Source organism: Rhinoraja longicauda, chromosome 32 (assembly GCF_053455715.1).
Source record: "Rhinoraja longicauda isolate Sanriku21f chromosome 32, sRhiLon1.1, whole genome shotgun sequence".
In the NCBI taxonomy this organism is placed as follows: domain Eukaryota; kingdom Metazoa; phylum Chordata; class Chondrichthyes; order Rajiformes; family Arhynchobatidae; genus Rhinoraja; species Rhinoraja longicauda.
In genome coordinates, this window is record NC_135984.1 from 3,595,181 (window position 1) to 3,618,782 (window position 23,602).

Below are 23,602 nucleotides of genomic sequence, written 5' to 3' on the forward strand. Positions count from 1 at the left end.
TTGTACCCAAAGCAGGCTTTGATGCATCCCGATAAAGATGCTTTCTATAGAAGTTCCTCAGCAGGTTAGGCAGCATCTCGGGAGAGAAGGAATGGGTGACGTTTCAGGTCGAGACCCTTCTTCAGACTGAAGTCTGAAGAAGGGTCTCAACCCAAAACGTCACCCATTCCTTCTCTCCCGAGATGCTGCCTGACCTGCTGAGTTACTCCAGCATTTTGTGAATAAATACCTTCGATTTGTACCAGCATCTGCAGTTATTTTCTTATACTTTCTATAGAAGTTGTTGGGAGGTGTTGGGTGAGAGAACGGGTGGCAGGGAAACAAGTGGGGGGAATAGGGTTGATGGGACCACTCTGATATTCAGCATTGACTTAAATCTTCTATGTCATGTGAAATATTTTATGTAAAGTGATGGGATTCAGAGAGGAAATGAAGGTTTCTTGTGTGTTTCTCTCTTTTCTTACACCGTCCATGTCTTAGCTGACAGCTCTCTCCTCTGAACCAGAAGATTATGAGATCACATCAAGAGAATTACACACACAAATATAAGGTCGGCACCAAAGGAATCTTGAGGTGTCATCTTTTGTGAATGTGAGATATTTTTGTAGCACCATTTTGAGAAGGACAGCATACCTAGAATTTGTAATGTGTTCCAGGGATGAAGCTATTAGCAATTATTTCCATGAAAAGGAAATTGGACTGAAGCATCCGGAGTTTGCACACAGTTCGTTGAAACATTTATGTGAACATTAATTTGCTAGTGGTTGCTGTCTGATACTTTTATCCTTCACAGATTGTGTTGCTGCAGCCATCTCCATTATAATCAATTATAATTATTGTCGATGATCTAACAAAAACTTTAATGATTTAATTCTATTCCCACTGCAAAAAAAGTACCGTAAGCACCAGTTGAATGAGGATTGTGAGCTTCTGATGGAGTACTAAGCCATAATTACTGGTGAACAACCTTTCTGACTCTGAACAAATGAAACATTTGGAATCAGGAGGCAGCCCAGACCATAACACAAGTCATTGAGTAAGAAGGAACTGCAGATGCTCGTTTAAACCGAAGATAGACATAATACGTTGGAGTAACTCAGTGGGTCAGACAGCATCTCTGGAGAAAAGGAAATAGGTGACGTTTTGGGTCGAGACACTTCTTCAGATGAAAATCTTCTTCAGGTCTGAAAAAGGGTCTCGACCAGAAGCATCACCTGTTCCTTTTCTCCAGAGATGTTGTCTGACCCGCTGAATTACTGCGGCTTTTTGTGTCTATCTCCTTTCCATTGACTCCATTTATACCTCGTGCTGCCTCGGCAAGGCCACCTGCATAATCAAGGATGAGTCACTCCCTCTTCTCCCCTCTCCCATCGGTCAAAAGGTAGAGAAGTGTGAAAACGCACACCTCCAGATTCAGGAACAGTTTCTTCCCAGCAGTTATCGGGCAATTGAACCATCCTACCAACAACTAGAGAGGAGCCCTGAACTACTATCTACTGCTTTGGAGACCCTCGGACTATCTTTTAATCAGACTTTACTGGACTTAATCTTGCACTAAACGTTATTCCCTTATGTATATGTACACTGTGAATGCCTGGATTGTAATCATGTACTGCATTGTCTTTCCACTGACTGGTTAGCACGCAACAAAAGCTTTTCACTGTACCTCGGTACACGTGACAATAAACTAAATTAAACCTTTATCTGAGTGAATTGGAATCCACAGTGTTTCAAATATTAAGCATTGTGTATAAGATTCCCTTTTCTTCAGAGCTTAAAACATTAGCTCTGTTATCTTTTTTATAGAATGTGCTTGGCCTGATGAAAGTTCTCAGCGTTTTCTGTTTATGTCTTGACCTCCTTGTTTCAAAATTCTTCCGTCTGATTGGTTCTCAGCCATAAGGCCTGGATGGAGTGAATGTGGAGAGGATTATTCCACTGATGGGAGAGTCTCGGACCAGAGGGCACAGCCTCAGAATAAAAGGACGCACCTTTAGAAAGGAGACGAGGAGGAATTTCTTTAGACAGAAGGTGGTGAATCTGTGGAATTCATCGCCTCCGATGGCTCTGGACATTTGGACAAATGTCAATGGACATTTTTAAGGTGGAGATTGACAGATTCTTGATTAGTACAGGTGTCAGGGTTTATGGGGAGAAGGCAGGAGAATGGGGTTGAGAGGGAAAGATAGATCAGCCATGATTGAATGGCGGAGTAGACTTGATGGGCTGAATGTTCTATGTTTCTATGGACCAAGCTGAAGAAGGTTCTCAACCCAAAACCTCACCTATTCCCTTTCTCCAGAGATGGCCCCTGGCCTGTTGGCTTACTCAAGCTTCTATGTGTCTATCTCAGGTGTAAACCAGCATCTGGAGTTCCATCCTACGCAATGTGGCAAGTGGTGTGTGTGGGTGTGGAGCACGAACACAAGTGACAAGCAAAACTGCGACATTTTAAAAAACTAACACTTGTTTGTGGGGTAAATATTTGAGAAGAACCAGGGGGATAATTTCACAAAATGCTGGAGTAACTCAGCGGGCCAGGCAGCATCTCTGGAGAGAAGGAACGGGTGACGTTTCTGGTCGAGACCCTTCATAGAAACATAGAAAGTAGGTGCAGGAGTAGGCCATTCGGCCCTTCGAGCCTGTACGCACCGCCATACAATATGATCATGGCCGATCATCCAACTCAATATCCTGTACCTGCCTTCTCTCCATACCCCTTCATCCCTTTAGCCACAAGGGCCACATCTAACTCCCTCTTAAATATAGCCAATGAACTGGCCTTCATCAGACTGTTCCTTCCTACACAAGGGGATAATTTTCATGCTCTCGTTCTAAAACGGTGCCAGGGGATCCACTTAGTCCTTGATCGAGTGCATTGTATCTAAGTGTTTTTATTTTTGATGGGGGGGGGGGGGGGGGGATTTACCGGTCACATACTGGACAGTAGTGTTTCCTGGAACAAGGGATGCGGTTCAGAAGAACTCCAGAAGCCGCAGAGAGTGCTTTGGGGGGACATTCCCAGGGCCGGCAGAAGCCAGTCTTTCTTCCCATGGGATCCTTGCTTCTCCCCCTTGGAGAGCGCTGGTGATCACAGCGCCCGTGTTATGTCCCGGACCCCTCTCCTCTCCTCTCCCACCAGGTTTAACCCCCCCCCCCCCCTGCTCGCAGATACATACAGCCCGGCCCCGTGTAACCCGAGATAGACACAGCATGTTGGAGTAGCTCAGCGGGGCAGGCAGCATCTCTGGGGGGAGGGAATGGATGGCTGGAGTTTCGGGTCCAGACCCTTCTTCACAATCAGACCCCCCCTCGCAGATACAGCCCGGCTCTGTGATCCGCGTCCACCTCCCTCCCTCCTTCCCTCCTCCTCCCTCCCTCCTTACCCCTCCCTCCCTCCTTTCCTCCCTCCCCTTCTTCCCTCCCTCCTTCCCTCCTCCTCCCTCCCTCCTTACCCCTCCCTCCCTCCTTTCCTCCCTCCCCTTCTTCCCTCCCTCCTTCCCTCCTCCTCCCTCCCTCCTTACCCCTCCCTCCCTCCTTTCCTCCCTCCCCTTCTTCCCTCCCTCTTTCCCTCCCTCCCTCTTTCCCTCTTTCCCTCCCTCCCTCTCCTTCCCTCCCTCTCTTTCCCCCTCCCACTCTCTTTCCCCCTCCCTCCCTCCCTCCCTCTCTCTCTCTCTTTCCCTCCCTCCCTCCCTCCCTCCCTCTCTCTCTCTTTCCCTCCCTCCCTCCCTCCCTCTCTCTTTCCCTCCCTCCCTCCCTCTTTCCCTCCCACATCTGCGGCCAGCCAGCTCCCGGCCCCTGACACCAGCCCCGGCCCAGCGCTCCGCCCCTCCTGTGATTGAAGGAGGGAGGGAGGGAGGTCGCTGCCAGTTTTGCGGAGGCTGGCGGCGGGGAGAGAGAGAGAGAGAGAGGGAGGGAGCGGGAGCGGGAGGAGAGAGGGAGAGAGCGGGAGGGAGAGAGAGAAAGAAAGAGAAAGAAAGGGAGGGAGGAGAGAGCAGAGAAAAGAAGGGAGGAGAGAGGGAGGGAGGAGAGAGAGGAGAAGGAGAGAGGAGAGAGAGAGGGAGGAGAAAGAGAGGGAGGAGAGAGGAGAAGGAGGGAGGAGAAGGAGGGAGGAGAGAGAGAGGGAGGAGAAAGAGAGGGAGGAGAGAGGAGAAGGAGGGAGGAGAGAGAGAGGGAGGAGAGAGGAGGGGAATGGAATAGAGGGAAGGAGAGGAAAGAGAGAGAAGAGGAGAGGAGAGGAGCGCATCTCATCGCAGCGTGTGGTGTGGCGTGTGGTGTCCAGGGCGAGTGGGCGGTGGGACAGACCTGTGTTGGGGAGCGGGGCTGTGGACGTCTGTAGCCGGCGGAGGGACCCGGCCTCCCGGGGTAGAGACCGCACTCGCACCCACCCCGTGTCCGTGTGTCCCTGTGTGTGTGTGTGTGTGTGTGGGGTGGAGCAGAGCGCCGGGCCGGGCCGGGCCGTGGGATAGAGTGAGAGTGCCAGTGGATCCACGCTCCCCTTCACTCAGCATGGACCCGGGATTGTGCTCTCGCAGCGCCGCGGCGCCGCCGCCACTCCTCCTCCCCCTGCTGCTACTCGCCGCTGCCCTGCCAGGTAAGAACCGGACAGGGAGACACAACACACACACACACACACACACACACACACACAGACACACACACACACACACACACACACACACACACACACACACACAGACACACACACACACACACACACACACACACACACACACACACACACACACACACACACACACACAAACACAAACACACACACACACACACACACACACACACAGACAGACACACACACAACACACACACCGCCTTTTAAATAAGAGATGGGGGAGATGAACTGGGGGAGAGAAGAAACTAGCAGAGACTGGGGAAAAGAGGGGATAGATGGATGGCTGGATGTGGTCAGAGAGGGGGGGGGGAAGAGAGAGAGGGGTTGAGACGGAGAGAAGGCGGAGAGGGAGAGAGGGGCAGAGAGAGAGAGGGGGAGAGAGAGAGGGGAGAGGGAAAGGGGCAGAGAGAGGGAGATAGGGGGTTGAGGCAGAGAGAGGGGGAGAGGCAAGGAGGGGGAGGGAGGGCGAGGGGGAGAGAGGGGGAGAGGAGGAAAGAGAGAGGAGAGGGGGAAAGAGAGAGGAGAGGGGGAAAGAGAGAGGAGAGGGGGAAAGAGAGAGGAGAGGGGGAAAGAGAGAGGAGAGGCGGAGAGAGAGAGTTGGGGCATTATTTGAAGTCGTATCACTTGGTAAGGTCTGCAACCAACGTCACATCACCAGCCTGCACTTTAATCAGGAGAATCCTTCGCGTGTAGCAGTTTGCTCGCAGTTATTGTTTTTGTACAGATCTGCCGAGATGATGCTAACTCGATTTATTAATGGGGCAAAATGTGAATTCCAACCACAAAAAAAAAGATCTGAAATGGTCCTCCCATACATATATAGTCATCTCCAAACAGCGATGAGTCATGTAACAACATTTAATGATGGCTCGTTTTGATACGTTTGCAAACTGTGTGTGTTTCGAGCCCCTTTGACTAACATTAAAAGAATAAACGGAATTCTTTACAAATATTCAGTGCAGCTGCAAGCTGGGGCCAGGCAGAGTGAGGCCGGTGATGTGGGCTTTAATGTTGCAATGCTTATCCCCACACTGCCTTCTCTGAGCCGAGCGTTTGTTTCCCCAGCCATTGGAATTCTCTGCTATCTGTTGCAACCCAGCAGGGGGTTGAAGGCTGGGGAGAGCAGGGGGGTGGGGGTTGTGTTAATGCAAAGGATTAGTCGATTCTGTAGGGCGTGTACGGCCACATCATCTATTTTGCCCCTGAGATTCTTCATTAGCTTAAATTCCATGACTTGAACGAGGGTTATTACACCGGAGAAAAGGCAGGAGGAGATCTGATACATTCCTCCAGCCTCGGCGACTGTGTGATCCCCAATTTTCAAGCACCCCCCTTCTCCGGCCATTCATTTTTCCATCTGTTTTCTGCACCCCTTGGTCTTTCCAATTTAGTTTCAAGTTGCAATCGGGCTCTGTTCCCCCCCCCCCTTCCTCCCTGCTGAGACATCTCCCTGTAATGTTCCTTGCCAAAGTCAATTGTTTAGTGCCTTTAATGTCAGATCCGTGAGCTTTGATAGACATTTCTGTCTGATCTGGAGTGCCTGTGTTCTCTGTCTCAAAGCTTACAGTGCTCTGATTCCTGTTGAAGGCAGTATAAATGAAACCCTCTATTGATGTTTTATGCCTCATTGCTACATTTACAAGCCATTGAATACCGTCTCTGAAAGTCAATCTTTTCATTGTATTAGTCTATTAACATGTGAATGCTCTTTTTATACCTAAGGATGTGAATTGGCAAAACACGTTCATACAGATATTTTAATATCATGGATTGAGTTTTAATATCTTGGATTGAGTTGTAATCTGTCAGATCGAGTTTCAAAATCTTGTATTGAGTTTTTCCAATTAATATTATGAACAGCTTGAAATAATTTTCTGGTTTAATCTCTTATTTGATGCAGGAGGTATAACTTAATCCATCGGTGAAGTGCCTTGTAGTGGTTTATGCTGTGAAATGTTACATTGGCTGTGAATGAATTTGGATTTTTGTTTGTTATTTGTCTGGCGGCAGGCTTGATTATTGGTATTTTGTTTGTGCGTCATTAAAAATTGTTGAGCTCTCAATCGGAGCCTTTGCTGTGAGTGGGTAAGGGGACATTAGGCATTGTCAGTCTCTCTGACTCTTTGAGATATGTTCAGTTTGTTTCTGTTATATTGCCTCGGGCTTTGAGTGGTGCTGGGGCTGGACTCCATTTATTTTTTTCCCCTGCACTGTGCAATGCACCATTACCATTATGGTGGTGTGCACCGAGAATGTGATTGTGTAGATGGCATCAAAACAACAACTGACATAAGCCGGAACATTTCTGAGAATGCACAAAAGGACCAAATTACTTTGTACGACAGCCTGCGAGTGATTTATACTGAGCCTCCGTCCTTCTCCATCACGTTCAATTGTTTTGCTGCCAATGCTCAACTGGGCACATTGCTGGGAAAGTGAGTGGGAGGAATGAGATTATTTGGAAGCCACGCAGAAATAAATGTGTATGTTCCACGTATATATTCAATTACGTTTTGATAATCCCATGCCAGTTGACAGAGAGACCGAGGCAAACATTCGGGTGCACTCTGCTGTGTGAAACTGCTGAACACAGATTCACCGCGGGTCTGTTCTTGCAGTTAAGGTGAAGCATCATCAGAGACCCACACCACCCTGGCCATACACTCATCTCACCCCAGCCATCAGGAAGAAAGTACAGGAGCCTGAAATCTGTAACACCCAGGCTTCGGAACAGCTTTTCCCTACAGCCATCAGGCTATTAAACTGCAACCTTCAAGAAGCTCTGAACCATATAGACTTGGGGGCATTGGCTTTGTCGTTTTGCACTATTCTTATTTGTTTGTTTTTTATGTGCAAATACACATATATATATATACATACATATATATACATACATATACTGAATACACATATATATACATACATATATATATACATACATGTATATACATACACACACACACACACACACATATATATATATATGTGTGTGTGTATATGTATATGTATATACATATATGTATGTATATGTATGTCTATATATGTGTATTCAGTGTGTATATATATATACTGAACTTTTAATATATATAAGAAAATAACTGCAGATGCTGGTACAAATCGAAGGTATTTATTCACAAAATGCTGGAGTAACTCAGCAGGTCAGGCAGCATCTCAGGAGAGAAGGACACACACACGCACATATATGTGTGTGTGTATATATATATGTGTATATATATGTATATATATAAAATAAAAAAGTGTGAGGAATGGGCCCAACGGGTCCACTTGGTCTAGTATATATATATATATATATGTATATATATATAAAGTTCAGTATATATATAGATATGTATATATATTAAAAGTTCAATATATATACTGAACTTTTTCCCCCATTTATATTGTTTACAGTGTCCTGTGTTTACATGCGCTGTTGTGCTACCGTGAGTAAGAATGTTATTGTTCTATCTGGGACACAGGATAATAAAACACCCTCTCAAATGAATGTTGGTGTAACTCTACATGGATGTTGTGCAGAGACAAGGATTGGCACTGCACTGGTGCAGTTCAAATATCTGCCAGGACTAGAAAGGGAAAAGGTAACTCCGTGAAACTGGCAGCGGTGGATGTGTGAACAACCGTCAAAATGCGTTGAAGCGTCTGTCTATTGACGTCGCCTGTAGGCGACTAAGCTGCTAAACAATCGGGGAGGGGGGGGGGTCACTTCTAAAGGTAGAAAGCAGAGTAGGCATGTGGGATCTCCTGATTTATGCAGCCTCCCCCCTTCTCTAGAAACTCGCATTCTCTTCCTTTGTAGGCCATCCCCTGCCTCGATCGTGAATAATGAGTTTCCCCACAGAGATTTCTCGTGCTCAACAGTCACCAAATGTTTGGATAATATCGATTAATTTGAGAGCAGTATGCCGCTTTTTATATGTAAAAATTGAAAATGTTCACAAGGGCTTAACAAGTAAACAACCGATCACCGTCTGTGCAGTTGGTTAACAGTCAACGTTTTGGGAGGTAGCGTGGCAAGAGTATAGGGTGAATGAACATTTATTATAGGTAGACACAAAATGCTGGAGTAACTCGGGCAGCATCTCTGGAGAGAAGGAATGGGTGATGTTTCGGGTCGAGACCCTTCTTCAGACTGATGTCAGGGGAGGGGGCGGAGTCATATATCATATCATATATATACAGCCGGAAACAGGCCTTTTCGGCCCACCAAGTCCGTGCCGCCCAGCGATCCCCGTACATTAACACTATCCTACACCCACTAGGGACAATTTTTACATTTACCCAGCCAATTAACCTACATACCTGTACGTCTTTGGAGTGACGTCTTTGGAGTCCCGCCCCCTCCCCTGACATCAGTCTGAAGAAGGGTCTCGACCCGAAACGTCACCCATCCCTTCTCTCCCGAGATGCTGCCTGTCCCGCTGAGTTACTCCAGCATTTTGTGTCTACCTTCGTTTTAAGCCAGCATCTGCAGGTTTCTTTCCCTGCACATTTATTATATTGACATTCACTGATGCACATGACTCACCTTAATCGTTCCCACAATATCTTTATTGCTGCATTTTCTTCGACTGTAACTGTAATTCTTTTTGTGCACAACCCGCAGGCATTGCCACTTTCATTTCACTGCACATCGAGTATGTGTATGTGACAAATAAATTTGACTTGACTTGACTGCATGCTTATCGGCAGATGGGTGGGTGGGTGGGGGAGGGAAGATTGGGCGGGCAAGGGGGATGAGTGCCAAGGAGAAGACTAGCAACTTTGCATCAGTGGCCCGGCTATTGTAGGACGTAGGATTTGCGCCTCAGTAATCCAGTTCTCCCCACCACCCCCCGTTAATTCCAGCTTCTCCTGCATGTCATTGAGATGCTTATTGTCAATGGCGTAAGTTCACAACAGTTCATTAAGTCACCTTGTTGATGTCCCAACTGAGCTGGCTTCTCATCCTGTGTCATCTGGTCAGAGAGACATATATTGATACAGTGTGGAAACAGGCCCTTTGGCCCAACTCGCCCACGCCGGCCAACAATGTCCCAGATACCCCAGTCCCACTTGCCTGCGCTTGGTCCATAACCCTTCAAACCTGTTCCATGGTGTGATGAGAAGATTAATATTTCATCCGGATGTCTTGTGTATGGATGCCAAGTAGCCGAGTGCTTGTAAAATGATGGAAAAAAAGAAGGGTGATGTAGCTCACGAGGAACATGTCCATCTGCAACATGATTGCCAATGCATCATTGACACTAACTACTCAAGGGTCTCGACCCGAAACGTCACCCATTCCTTCTCTCCTGAGATGCTGCCTGACCTGCTGAGTTACTCCAGCATTTTGTGAATAAATACCTTGGATTTGTACCAGCATCTGCAGTTATTTTCTTATACTAACTACTCTTGGGTAGCTGTGATTTAGATATGGCTGAGATGGGCAGCTGTTCAGAAGGAATGATTTCAAGAGAGAATCACAGTCCCTTCACGAACTGTATATTCAACTATTCAGAACAATTAGGAAAATGGTGTTAATTGTTGCTGTATGTCAGTTTTTGAGTTCACCTAAGACAGACACAAAAAGCTGGAGTAACTCAGCGGGTCTGGCAGCATCTCCGGAGAAAAGGAATATGTGACTTTTGGGGTCGAGACCCTTCTCTTCTTCAGACTGAGCCATTTTTTTCAGACATTTTGAGTTCACCTTATCTTTGTTTGTTTAATAAAAATAGATCAGTTTTGTGGTTGTACCCTGGACCAAAAAAAGGTGTATTTTGAATGTGCTTAAAATGGGAAAATTAAGTATAACTAACTTTGATCTGGGTGTGTCAATGTCCATTTTTCATTGCCTGGAGTTTACCTTCACCAGTAGGGTTGCCGACCGTCCAGTATTAGCCGGGACATCCCGTATTTTGGGCTAAATTAGTTGGTCCCATACGGGACCGCCCTTGTCCTGTATTAGTAGGGTTGCCAACTTCCTCACTCCCAGATAAGGGACAAAGGGTTCTCAATCCACTCACAGGCCCCGGACAGACTTTCACTTGAGAGTTAATTCCGGCACCAGAAGACTCCAATGGCATAAAGAGCTTCCTAAAGGCAGTGTTGATGTTGAAAGAGACAAGTGTCCATAATAAATAGAGGAAGACTTTGGGCTCTCAACAAAAAAAAACAAGCATCTAAATTGGCTATGTTAATAAAAAAAGACATTTTAAGAACATGTTTGAAAAGTCTCCTGTCAGACATTTTTATGCTCTGAACTATATTTGTAAATGCTTGGAAGTATTTTATGTGTTCGGTGAGCGGCAATTCGTTAAACAAGAGATTGTTTTTACAATGAGGATATGAAAAAAATATTGAAAATAATAAAAACTACAAATCAAATGGCGGCCGCCATTGGTAGAGCGGGAGCACGTGGCCGCTGGCTGGGCGAGGTCACGTGGGGCGCTGGGCGGTGACGTCACCTTGTCCCGTATTTGGGAGTGAGGAAGTTGGCAACCCTATATCGCTCTTCACTGTTCATGCCTGTGTCGACATGTAGCAGTAGAATTCAATCTGCCAAGCCTGTGGATAGATTGTGGACTAGGCAAACATTAGAAACTGGAACCCTCATTACGAAATACTGCTGGATTTGCAGTCATTGAATTTAGTTTTATGGCCTCTGTATTGAGAGGCAGTAACGTCGGAATTAAATCTTGTAAATTCCAGAGTATTGCCCCTTTGCAGCACTTTTTAACTTGGGAATGATAGATTAGAGCTCTTTAGACTATGTTTTTAAGGGAACTACTAGCTGCTGATTTGTAGTTTTTATTATTTTCAATATTTTTTTCATATCCTCATTGTAAAAACAATCTCTTGTTTAACGAATTGCCGCTCACCGAACACATAAAATACTTCCAAGCATTTACAAATATAGTTCAGAGCATAAAAATGTCTGACAGGAGACTTTTCTTAAAATGTCTTTTTTTTATTAACATAGCCAATTTAGATGCTTGTTTTTTTTTGTTGAGAGCCCAAAGTCTTCCTCTATTTATTATGGACACTGTCACTTTCAACATCAACACTGCCTTTGGGAAGCTCTTTATGCCATTGGAGTCTTCTGGTGCCGGAATTAACTCTCAAGTGAAAGTCTGTCCGGGGCCTGTGAGTGGATTGAGAACTGGGCCTTCCCTCTACCACTCCTTCTAATAATCCCAAGAGGGAGAGAGGGTGGTGAATCTGTAGGATTCATTGCCATAGAGGGCTGTGGAGGCCGTCTATAGATATTTTTACGGCATAGATAGATAGATTCTTGATTAGTTCGGGGTTACGGGGAGAAGGCAGGAGAATGTGGTGAGAGATAGATCAGCCATGATTGAATGGCGGAGTAGACTTGATGGGCCGAATGGCTTAATTCTGCTCCTATCGCTTACGATCTTATGAACCCTTCTCAGTCAGGCTTTCAGCATTTAATTTTTTGGGGCTTTTTTTCCCCTTTGCCTCTTCAATTTTGCTGTCCTGTTATGCATGACCTTACTGACACCCCTCCCTAATTTGACAGACATCCAGTCGTTTCTGGGGTCCCCTTAGTGTAAGTGGTGATCTTGCACTCTTCCTCTCCTCCCACACCTGCCTTGCGTCATCTTTGATGAGGGCAATTTGTAGACCAGGTGTAATTGTTTAGCCTGATGAATAATTCAGTTAACTGCATGTCCGAGGTTGTTAATCAGCATTGGTTCACTGATTGTGTGGTTTATTAATAGTGGTCCTGGCCACATTTGGAGTTGCTATATCCACAGTTTTCTTTTAGTAATGGGTGGTGGAAGGTATCTTATCTTCTCTTCTTCCACAACAGAGCAGGGCTGAGATCTATCAAAGGTGCTTGCTTCTATTTGCTTCCCTGTATGAGATTTACTGAAGTAATAATCCTGACAGTGTGGTGGTCTACATTATGGGTCAAGCCCTTGAAGAAACCTTTAAGTCGCCTGTTGGCAGCGGAGATAATACATTGATGTCCTTATAGTTGTAGAGCAAAACTGTGGCCGTATGAGATTGGGTAATCTGAGGTTTTGTGGGCACAGCTGTGCCGATGGCGTGGTTGGACCAGTGACCTTGCTGTTCCACAAGAGCAAATCCAAACTGGTCAAGATGTATGTGCTTGGAGCAGGATGGGCACAGCTAGGCGGCTTGAACGCTGGCGAATGGAGGTGGAGACGAGGAGGAATTTATTTACCAGAGGGTGGTGAATTGTTGAATTCATTGCCACAGACGGCTGTGAAGGCCAAGTCATTGGGTATTTTAAAGCAGAGATTGATAGGTTTTTTGATTAGTAAGGGCGTCAAAGGTTATGGGGAGAATGGAGTTGAGAGGGGAAAAATAGTTAAACCTTGATCAAATGGTGGACTAGATGGGCTGAATGTCCTGATTCTACTCTTGTATCTTCTGGTGTGTGCTTTTATTCTTGAGTCAATGTAACTTGCAAACCCGATAATTATTACTTTACTTTACTTTATATGGTGTTATGAATAAATTGGCTGTTTCCCCATTTGAAACAAAGGCTAAATTTCAACAGGACATGGAGAGTTGGTAAGTGGCCAATGGTTGTGCAAAATGTTATATAATTGTCAATTTTTGTTATCACTTGTAGTTTGTATCTCGGCACAGAAATTTATTCTCAAACTATTTAAGTTGCCGAGTTAAAGTTTCTGTTACATTATGATCTGGGCCATTGATTTCACAATCTAAGTCTCCTGTTGCATTTGAGCTTCTTGTTCCAGAATCCTTATCGGAATGTACAAGGCTACATCTGCAGATGTATCCATGTTTTCCATAGTAACGTTAAAATAGTAACGTTCACAGACAAAGCATTTGGAAGAGATTTTGGAAGCTCTCTTCTCTCAATTTCCCATGGCTAATCCCTCCCCCAACTCTGCTAGTGCTATGACTTTCTGTTTTAGATTGTAGCGTTGTACCCCTCCCTCTCCCCCTTCGATATGGGTTGTCCTTTGGGAAACGGTCATTGTACTGCTGAAAACACTGAGCCTCTCAGGCCATACATCATTCCAATTAGTGCAGTTTATTGAGAGGAACCAGGACAGCAAATGACTGAACTCCATCGAGGCGTGAGGAACGCTATCATCTCCCTGGTGAACCACGTTTGGAAGCTTGAAAACAAATCCCCATCTCTCCGTTAGAAGCTGCGTGACGCTAGTCTGTCATCTCTTCCCACTCCGCCAGTGCAGGGCCTGATGTGAACTGAGCACTGGATAGATGTATAGGCAAAGGTTTAGTTTATTGTCACGTGTACCGAGCGAGGTACAGTGTAAAGCTTTTGTGTGCTAACCGGTCAGCGGAAAGGCAATACAAGATTACAATCTTGCCACCCACAGTGTACGGATACAAGACAAAGGGAATAACAGGAATAACGTTCAGTGCAAGATAGAGGCCAGTAGACCCATAACGTTGACTGTTTCTCTTTCCATTGATGCTGCCTGACCTGGGTTCTTCCAGCACGTTTCACTTTTGTTTCCAATTTCCAGCACCAGAAATAATTTTGATCTTTGGGGATTGCCTGGAAAGTTATTGGGAATCAAGGGATAAGTGAACATCATAGGAAGTTAAGGGAAAAGTAATGCCTCACTTAGGACTGACTTGAATCTGAGAGTTCAAATGAAGGTATTTGCTGCTTCGAGCCTCTGCTGTTTTATGGTGCATGCGGGTGCCATGTATGTGGATTTTATTCATAGGTGTATGTTCAGTGTTTAACTTGGACTTACTGGCATGGCCTGTGTACCTTATTAGTAAGGTTTATTGTCACGTGTACCGAGGTACAGTGAAAAGCTTTTTGTTGCATGCTAATCGTTCAGAGGAGAGACTATACATGATGACAATCGAGCCGTCCACCGTGGACAGATGCAGGATAAAGGGAACAACGTTTAGTGTAAGGTAAAGTCTCATTAAAGACATTCCGAGGGTCTTCAATCAGGTAGACGGTAGCTCAGGACCGCTCTCTAGTTGGCGAGAGGACGGTTCAGTTGCCTGATAACAGCTGGGAAGAAACTGTCCCTGAATCTGGAGGTGGTGCGTTATCACGCTTCTGTACCTCTTGCCTGTGAGGGGGGGGGGGGGGGGGAGAGGGTGAATGGTGCATGCAGCCAGAGTGCTGCCCATCTATCTGTCGGATGTTCCCACTGTAGCAGAGCAGCAAACCTTTTTTCAGACTCAGGAGTTTAGTTGACAACGAGTTGGAATTGTTTTAATTCGACTGATGCAGTTGTTCCTGATTTTGCCAAATACGATATCGTGCTTCAGTAACTCCGACTGTTGTAGCCTCCTGACTGCATCCCTGCGGCTGCAGTGATGGATTGAAGGCCTCATTATCTGCAAGTGTGCAGTGCGGGACAGGCAGCTGATTTCTCAATTTAGTCGTTAATAGGAAGTGGTGAAATTGGATTGTAATGGTCATTAACAGGTCTGCTCCTATTATCCTTGAACCTGTAGTTACCCCGGGGAGACTACAGATTGAAACAAGAAAATGGATTGCCTTTTGAAGGCATTTGGAGATAGTGGCCAGTTTTCAGAAGTTATCTATCTCCTGTAGGCTTGTCTTCTGGTCGGACAGTGTGGATAAAGACAGGGCGTTGCCGCTGGGGTGGTGTCAAACCTGATATGTAGTTCTGGTCATATCCTGATGTAAGATGCTTTTACTAACTTTAGAGTTGATGTCAAAGTCAGAGCAATTTGTTCTTGTCTATCATCTCTGTGCTTAACAATAATTGGGTTTAATGGCCAGGCTAATTTAAGCAGGAGGGCTTTGCTTTTTTGGATTATTGGCAATAGAAGTCGGCTTCCTCAGCAGAGGCTGGTTTACTGAGAGTCCTGGTCACCATGTATTGCAAAGTTAATGAACGCCGGCAAGGAAATAGAATGGCAGGCTATTAATGGTCATCCCAATGCCTCCTCTTGGCCCAACTCTCCCAGATGGTGTCCCGGTCGGTCTTCAGCTGAAATGCATCTCGGAGGTTCTTCAAATCCAGACGTCGTCATTACAATTCACCCAGGAGCGCTGTGGGAGTCATTAACACTGCCTCTGTGTGCTGCAGGAACGGGCAGACGTCTTGGAGTGTCCTCTACGTCTCAAAAGGGACTCTGCTTCACTCCTCTTCAAGGAGTGCAGTGACTGAAATGAGGGACCTGCAGATGCTGGTTTAAATCGAAGGTAGACACAAATTGCTGGAGCAACTCGGACCCGCTGAGTTACTCCAGCATTTTGTGTCGACCACTCGTTGGGAGTTGAGTGCCTTCCTCCAGGCAGGAGGAGCTCTCCCAACTTGCTCAGCTCCACACGCAATGAACAAGTATTGTTGAGACGAGCAATTGAGCATGGGCCTCCACTGCACCTCGCTGAGCAGGTCTGGTCCCCACTGCAGGATTGTTGGCTGATTGCCTTCCCGCAGATTACTTGCAGTAGTCACTGCTATCCACACACAGCTTGCTTTTTGGTGCTCGCCTTCAATTATTACCAATTTTTAGAAAGGAGATTAATGAGGAATTTCTGAGGTCCGAGGGTGGTGAATCTGTGGAGTTCATTGCCATGGAAGGCAGTGGAGGCCGTGAATGTGTTCGTTTAAGGTGGAGAAATAGATTCTTGATTAGTACGGGTGTCAGGGGTTTTGGGGAGAAGGCAGGAGAATGGGGTTGAGAGGGAAAGATAGATCGGCCATGATTGAATGGCGGAGTAGACTTGATGGGCCGGATGGCCTAATTCTGCTCCTGCAGCTTATGAACTTGTGAAGTGTTTACCCATGTCGGCATTTACTCAAGTCTGCGGTGAACCTTCCGTCAGTACCTTGGCAGGGGCTGGAATGGGCAGCATGCGTGATGTCAGTCCTCTGTCGATTGTGCCAGCTTTGGAGAAAGTAAACTGCAAGCCCCGTGCTTTATTAAATTGCTTTAGAAACTGCTGCGCAATTAAAGGTCCATTTGACGCACCAGGTCCCCAAGGCAGAATTGTAAGAGTCCTAATCATATAATGAATATTGTCTAAAGCTGTCTCACTCTGCTTGTGTCGTGCTTCGCAGTAAGTAATGCATAAAGTGCTATGTTATTCATTAAAGTTAGCCCCTCTGAACCTGCTAATTTGATTGAAGATGCTTAATTATTAAAATGTGCATCGTTATGGAGAATAAAATATCTGCAGCATTCCTTTGACTAAGGTACGGATTACTTTTATTGGACTGATTTGACTTTGCAGATTAATTACTTAATTACAATAGAGACCAGCATCTGGTTGACAAAGAATAATAAATAACATTAACATTGAATTTTGGACTGCAAACTGAATAGTGAATGCTGGGCATGGTAGTGAATTGCAAATGGAAATTGGCCTGAAGTTTCCGTGTCCAATGTGCTTGCTGGCTCACAAAAATAATTGGGCTTTATTAAAGATTTTGGTTTTGGGCAAACTGCAGTTGACCAGAATGAAAGTTGTATCTTGCAGCCAAGGGATACTTTTTCCTTGTTTGTAAATGCATTATTGATAAGTCGCAAAATGTAGGGCAGTTTTAAAAGCAGTAAAATGAGTTGGAGTGAAGGCGCTGAGAATGACAAAACTGAGGCAACTCTGTGGCAGTAGTTGGCATCACTGTGTCAGATTAACATGGACAGGAAGCATTTGAGATTTTATTGACCTTCGAAAAGATTTGCAGTAACAAAACAGCAGATTTAGTTTGGAGTTACAGCGTGGAAATGGGCCCTTTGGTCCATGCTGGCTATCGATCACTCACGCACTAGTTCTGTTGTTATCCTACTTTTGCAAGCTACACACTAGGGGAACTTTACAGAAGCCAATTAACCTACAAACCTGCGTGTTTTTGGAACACGGGGGGAAACCAGATCAACCAGAGAAACCCCATGCGGTGGTGACGGGGAGAACGTGCAAACTCTGCGCAGGCAGCACCCGTAGTCGGGTTTGAACCTGGGTGTCTGGCGCTGTGAGGCAGCAGCACTACCAATGCGCTGCCTGTCAAGAAAACACTGCAAGTATGCTGTAGGTTACAACCCCCCTGACCTGAGTGAGTGCTGATGTTGGGAGTGAGTGAGCAATTTCGCTCTTGAGGTTGACCAACTTTGTACAGTTGTCCTTTCCTTATTGAAAATCCATAATTGAATGGATTTTCTTTGATCTTTGAAACACCAGTGACCACTGGATTGCTGGTAAAGTAAGTACTACCTCACTGCTTGTGTATGCACTGGTCCAGCAGCTTTGAGTCACACTTACCACCTTGTCCAACCCTGCTGCATTTGCACGTGTGTCCTATGAGAGGAATCCTTCAAAGTTAAAATTAAACTCCATATTAAACCTGTGGTCACGGTTTATCTTTTGTCACGTGCCTAGTGTTTCTTGGACAAAGGTTTATAGTTTTGTGGTGGCACGGTGGTGCAGAGATAGAACTGCTGCCTTACAGCGCCAGAGACCCGGGTTTGATCCTCACTATCTGTACAGAGTTTGTATGTTCTCCCTGTGATCGCATGGGTTTTCTCCTGGTGCTCCAGTTTCATCCCACACTCTAAAGACATGCAGGTTTGTAGGTTAATTGGCTTTGGTAAAAATTGTAAATTGTCCCTGGTGTGTGCTTGTGTGACAGGCGTCGCTGGTCGGCACAGACTTGGTGGGCCGAAGGGCCTGTTTCTGCACTGTATGTCTAGACTAAACTTTACTAAGCTCTTGAGTCAAATTAGAATTTGGTTCACTCATTCCAAGTGCTGATTGATTTTAATTTGTGTGTATGTTTAAATTTATTTTGTTAATTCCACGATGCTTTGCACATTCTTGTTGTGGCTTCCTACCTTTGATAGTCTGCAAGGTCACACCATTACTTGAAGAAGGGTCTCGACCCGAAACGTCACCCATTCCTTCTCTCCCGAGATGCTGCCTGACCTGCTGAGTTACTCCAGCATTTTGTGAATAAATACCTTTGATTTGTACCAGCATCTGCAGTTATTTTCTTATACCATTACTTGATCAAATCATTGAGTCAAGGAGCCTAAGTGAACTAGAAGCTTGATCTTTCCAAGAAACGTCCAGGCATTAAAACTCCATGCACAGGCTCTCTATAAAGTGACCGGAGGGAATAGGAGATTGGCCAAACAAATTGCTCTGAAGCATGAAGGCAGTAAATATCCTGCATTTCATTGTTTGCCGGGCAGTGTTCCCAGTTATTACGGAAGTCCGTGGTTGTTTGGATGAAAGTTGAGGTCTCCTAATGGCAGTCCACTGATTTGGAAGCAACATAATAATTGGTCTAATTTCTGCTCTGTAGGCCTCAGATTTCTGCAACATCAATATTTGTTTGCTAATGTTTGTGTGGGTAATTGGTGGGAGCTCTTCCTAGTTTGCCACTGGCACAGAGTGGTGATGGGCTGCTAGCGAGAGTGTTAAGCACAACGCAAACCTTGCTCTTTAAAGACCTTCTTGCAGTCGGGCTGTTGATATGGGATATGGGCTATTAAATTTTCGCTATCACTATCAAATGGCAGGAGAGCACGAGCCGAATGTGTTTGAACTTTGATTCCAACGATTATGGGAATTAGCACTGTTTTAATGACTGATTCAGCTGTTTGAACCCAGCCAACAGACATGACATGACCTGTGAGATCATCACTAAGCTAGCTTCATAGAAAAATAGATGCAGGAGTAGGCCATTCGGCCCTTCGAGCCAGCACCGCCATTCAATATGATCATGGCTGATCATCTAAAATCAGTACCCCATTCCTGCTTTTCCCCCATATCCCTTGATTCTGTTAGCCCTAACAGCTAAAGTTAGCTCTCTCTTGAAAACATCCAGTGAATTGGCCTCCACTGCCTTCTGTGGCAGAGAATTCCACAGATTCACTAACTCTCTGGGTGAAAATGTTTTTCTTCATCTCAGTTAGGAATAAGGGCCTACCCCTTATTTCTAAACTGTGACTCCTGGTTCTGGACTCCCCCAACATGGGGAATATTTTTCCTGCGTCTAGCCTGTCCAATCGTTTAAAAATGTTATGTTTCTACAAGATCCCCTCTCATCGTTCTGACTTCCAAGGAGGTCAATTTGTCACTGCCTCGTGGTCCCACTGGCACACTGACACATTTATTTTTGTCCGTAATAATGGGTGAAATTCACCTTTTGGTTGTTAAATGTGGTGGGGCACAGTCTACCTGCTCTGAAGCTCAAAATATTTGGTTTGCTTGAAGCTGAGATTGCAAAGATGAGTGTGATTACTGGCGCACATTTTGTACTGGCCACCAGATCAATTGACTTTGTTTTTTTGAGAGAAAGATATCTTAAGTATCACATTGAAGGTAGACACAAAATGCTGGAGTAACTCAGCGGGTCAGGCAGCATCTCGGGAGAAGGAATGGGTGACGTTTCGGGTCAAGACCCTCCTTCAGACTGAAGTCAGGGGAGGGGGCGGGACAAAGACAAAGACAAAGCACCTCCTCCACAGGCACACTCCCACCTGCACCCTCCGCTCTGCTGCTGCCAATCTCCTGTCCCCCCACATCCGGACCAAACTCAGATCCTGGGGGGACAGGGCTTTCTCCATCGCTGCTCCCACCCTCTGGAACTCACTACCCCAAACCGTTAGAGACTCCTCCACACTCACCACATTCAAAACATCGCTGAAGTCTCACCTGTTCAGTACTGCCTTCAACCACTGAAGGTCACCTCACCTTCTGTCTCCTTTCTCTGTTCGTTTACTTATTTACTTATTTATCTATTTATTCATTTCCCTATGTTCTCTAAATCTCTGTAAAGCGCCTTTGAGTAGATGAAAAGCGCTATATAAATAAAAAATAAAATGCATTAAAGATGGGATGCGGTCGGAGACGGGAAGAATGGTGGGAGAACTGGGAAGGGGGAGGGGATAGAGAGGGGAAGGAGGGAACTACCTGAAGTGGGAGCAGTCAGTGTTCATACCGTTGGGGTGTACTTGCTTAAAGAAGGTGCATTTGTCCTTTATTTGATCTCTGCTTCTTCCAGAATCCTGACTGTGGTGCTGCATTAATCCAGCCACTCTTAGTTCCATTTGAGGGATTTTTTTACTGGTCTATTTTTCTCTCGCTGGTTGGCAGGTCAGTAATTTCCCGGGGAGATATCTATGCTCATAATGTGCGGCTTTTGACTGTGACCGAGTATCTTCCGCCTGGCTGCAGTTCCAGCGTTTAAGCCACATTTCGTCGACCGATTGCTGTGTGGGTTTGCAACATTCCCATTTCACACAGGATTTGGCTTTTTATTTCTTCATTAGTCATCATTTCCAGTGGTGTGAATTTCGCATTCTTAATTTGCGCGACTATCGATCTTAAGTCTATCAGTTGACTCCAAATAGGAATAAATGCCTCCATGAAATTCCTAGGGTTACTCGGCTCTTGGTTAGCTGAAACATTCCTTGGTATTGTGCTCTGTGAACTCTTCTGACCTGGGTTTTTCAAGTCAAGTCAAATTTATTTGTCACATACACATACTCGATGTGCAGTGAAATGAAAGTGGCAATGCCTGCGGGTTGTGCACAAAAATAATTACAGTTACAGCATATAAATAAAGTTAATAAGTTACTAAACATAGCACAAAAAGTGTCGACAAAAATTTAGTCTCTGGGGTTATCAAAGTTGACAGTCCTGATGGCCTGTGGGAAGAAGCTCCGTCTCATCCTCTCCGTTTTCACAGCGTGACAGCGGAGGCGTTTGCCTGACCGTAGCATCTGGAACAGTCCGTTACTGGGGTGGCAGGGGTCCCTCATGATCTTGCTTGCTCTGGATCTGCACCTCCTGATGTATAGGTCCTGCAGGGGGACGAGTGTAGTTCCCATGGTGCGTTCTGCCGAACGCACTACTCTCTGCAGGGCCATCCTGTCCTGGGCAGAGCTGTTCCCAAACCAGACTGTAATGTTGCCGGACAGGATGCTCTCTACAGCCCCAGAGTAGAAGCAATGAAGGATCCTCAGCGACACTCTGAATTTCCTCAGTTGTCTAAGGTGGTAAAGGCGCTGCTTAGCCTTACCCACCAGTGCGGCAATGTGCGTTGCCCACGTCAGATCCTCTGCGATGCGGACTCCCAAGTATTTGAAACTGCTCACCCTATCCACAATAGACCCATTTATCTCCAGTGGCGTGTACGTCCTTGGATGTTTAGCCCTTCTGAAGTCCACAATCAGCTCCTTTGTTTTAGTGACATTCAAGAGGAGGCTATTGTCCTGACACCAGAGTGCCAGATCAGCCACCTCCTCCCGGTAGACCTGTGTTAATAAGAGCTGTAGGCACCATCGGTTATTTTGAAGTGTTAGAATGTGTGGTCCGGGCATTCTTGTTACCATTCGATTTTGCAGATATCAAAGATTTTCTGTACAACAGTGGAATACCCACCCAGGAAGTCCACTGTAGTAATTGATCTGTGTAGGAAGGAACTGCAGACTGCTGGGTTATACCAAAGATAGACACAAAACGCTGGAGTAACTCGGTGGGACAGGCAGCATCTCTGGAGAGAAAGAATACGTGACATTTCGGGTTGATCACATCAAAGAGGATCTGACATGGACAACACACATTGCCGCACTGGTGGGTAAGGCAAGGCAGCGCCTTTACCACCTTAGACAGCTGAGGAAATTCAGAGTCTCTCTGATGATCCTTCAATGCTTCTACTCTGGGGCTGTAGAGAGCATCCTGTCTGGTTTGGGAACAGCTCTGCCCAGGACAGGATGGCCCTGCAGAGAGTAGTGCGTTCGGCACAACGCACCATGGGAACTACACTCGCCCCCCTGCAGGACCTATACATCAGGAGGTGCAGATCCAGAGCCAGCAACATTATGGGGGACCCCTACCACCCCAGCAACGGACTGTTCCAGCTGCTACGGTCAGGCAAACGCCTCCGCTGTCACGCTGTGAAAACGGAGAGGATGAGACAGAGTTTCTTCCCACAGGCCATCAGGGCTGTTAACTATTATAACTCCAGGGACTAAATTTTCTTTTCTGTATTTTAATTTGTATGCTGTAATTGTAACTTTTTTTGTGCACAATCCGCAGGCATTGCCACTTTCATTTCACTGCACATCGTGTATGTGTATGTGACAAATAAAATTGACTTGACTTCTTCAGACTAGTCAGTCTGAACTAGTCGGATATCTAGGGTGGGGGAGGGATGGAGAGGGAGGGAAAGCAAGGGTTACTTGAAGTTAGTGAAATCAAGATTCATACCACTGGGGTGAAAGCTGCCCAAGCAAAATATGAGGTGGTGTTCCTCCAATCTGTGCTGGGCTTCACTGTGACAGTGGAGGTGGCCCTGGCCAGAAAGGTCAGTCTGAGAATGGGAGGGGGAAAGTGTTCAGTAGTAATTAGTCTTGTGGGTTAGTGTATCATCAATTGTTTTTTCCTCAAAAGGTCCCTTGGTCTATGTAGGAAGGAACTGCTGGTTTAAATCGAAGGTAGGCACAAAGTGCTGGAGAAACTCAGCAGGACAGGCAGCATAGCATACAGACTAGTCTGACGAAGGGTCTCAACCCCAAACGTCCCATTCCTTCTCTCCAGAGATGCTGCCTGTCCCGCTGAGTTACTCCAGCACTTCGATTTAAACAAGCATCTGCAATTCTTTCCTACACAGACCAAGGGAACTATTGAGGAAAAAACAATTGATGATACTAGTTCCCTTGGTCTATTCTGCAACTTTCTTGATACTTTGCAGTTTTCCTTCAATGCACAAGGGTGGGTTTCCTCCACCCGCCCCCCACGGAACCCCAAACTCAGCCACCATTCATCCTTGGACTGACAGTGAGCTGGGGAGAACTTGACCATTGGTGGCTGGGTTTTTCTGCTCTGTTAATAATGTGCATTCTTACAGATGTTAAATGGCACTCCCATGTAGGTTTAGTTAGCTTAGTTTTAGAGATACAGGGTAGAAACGTGCCCCCTGGCCCACTGAGTCCATGTTGACCACGATCGCATGTGCACAAGTTCTA

General features: G+C 45.9%; 1 protein-coding gene across 6 annotated transcripts in view; it reads left to right on the forward strand.

The window, feature by feature from the left end:
• The first annotated feature begins 3,941 nt into the window (after positions 1-3,941).
• The window catches only part of nectin1b (nectin cell adhesion molecule 1b), a 370,202-nt gene continuing 350,541 nt past the window's right edge, over positions 3,942-23,602 (forward strand). Inside the window, exon 1 of one of the 6 annotated variants that reach the window (XM_078426911.1) lies at positions 3,942-4,594. In XM_078426911.1, coding sequence (XP_078283037.1) covers positions 4,510-4,594 — 85 coding nt within the window. In that variant the 5' untranslated portion in view covers positions 3,942-4,509. The remainder of the gene's footprint in view (positions 4,595-23,602) is intronic. The other 5 variants (XM_078426910.1, XM_078426913.1, XM_078426912.1 and 2 more) reach the window with 5 other exon arrangements.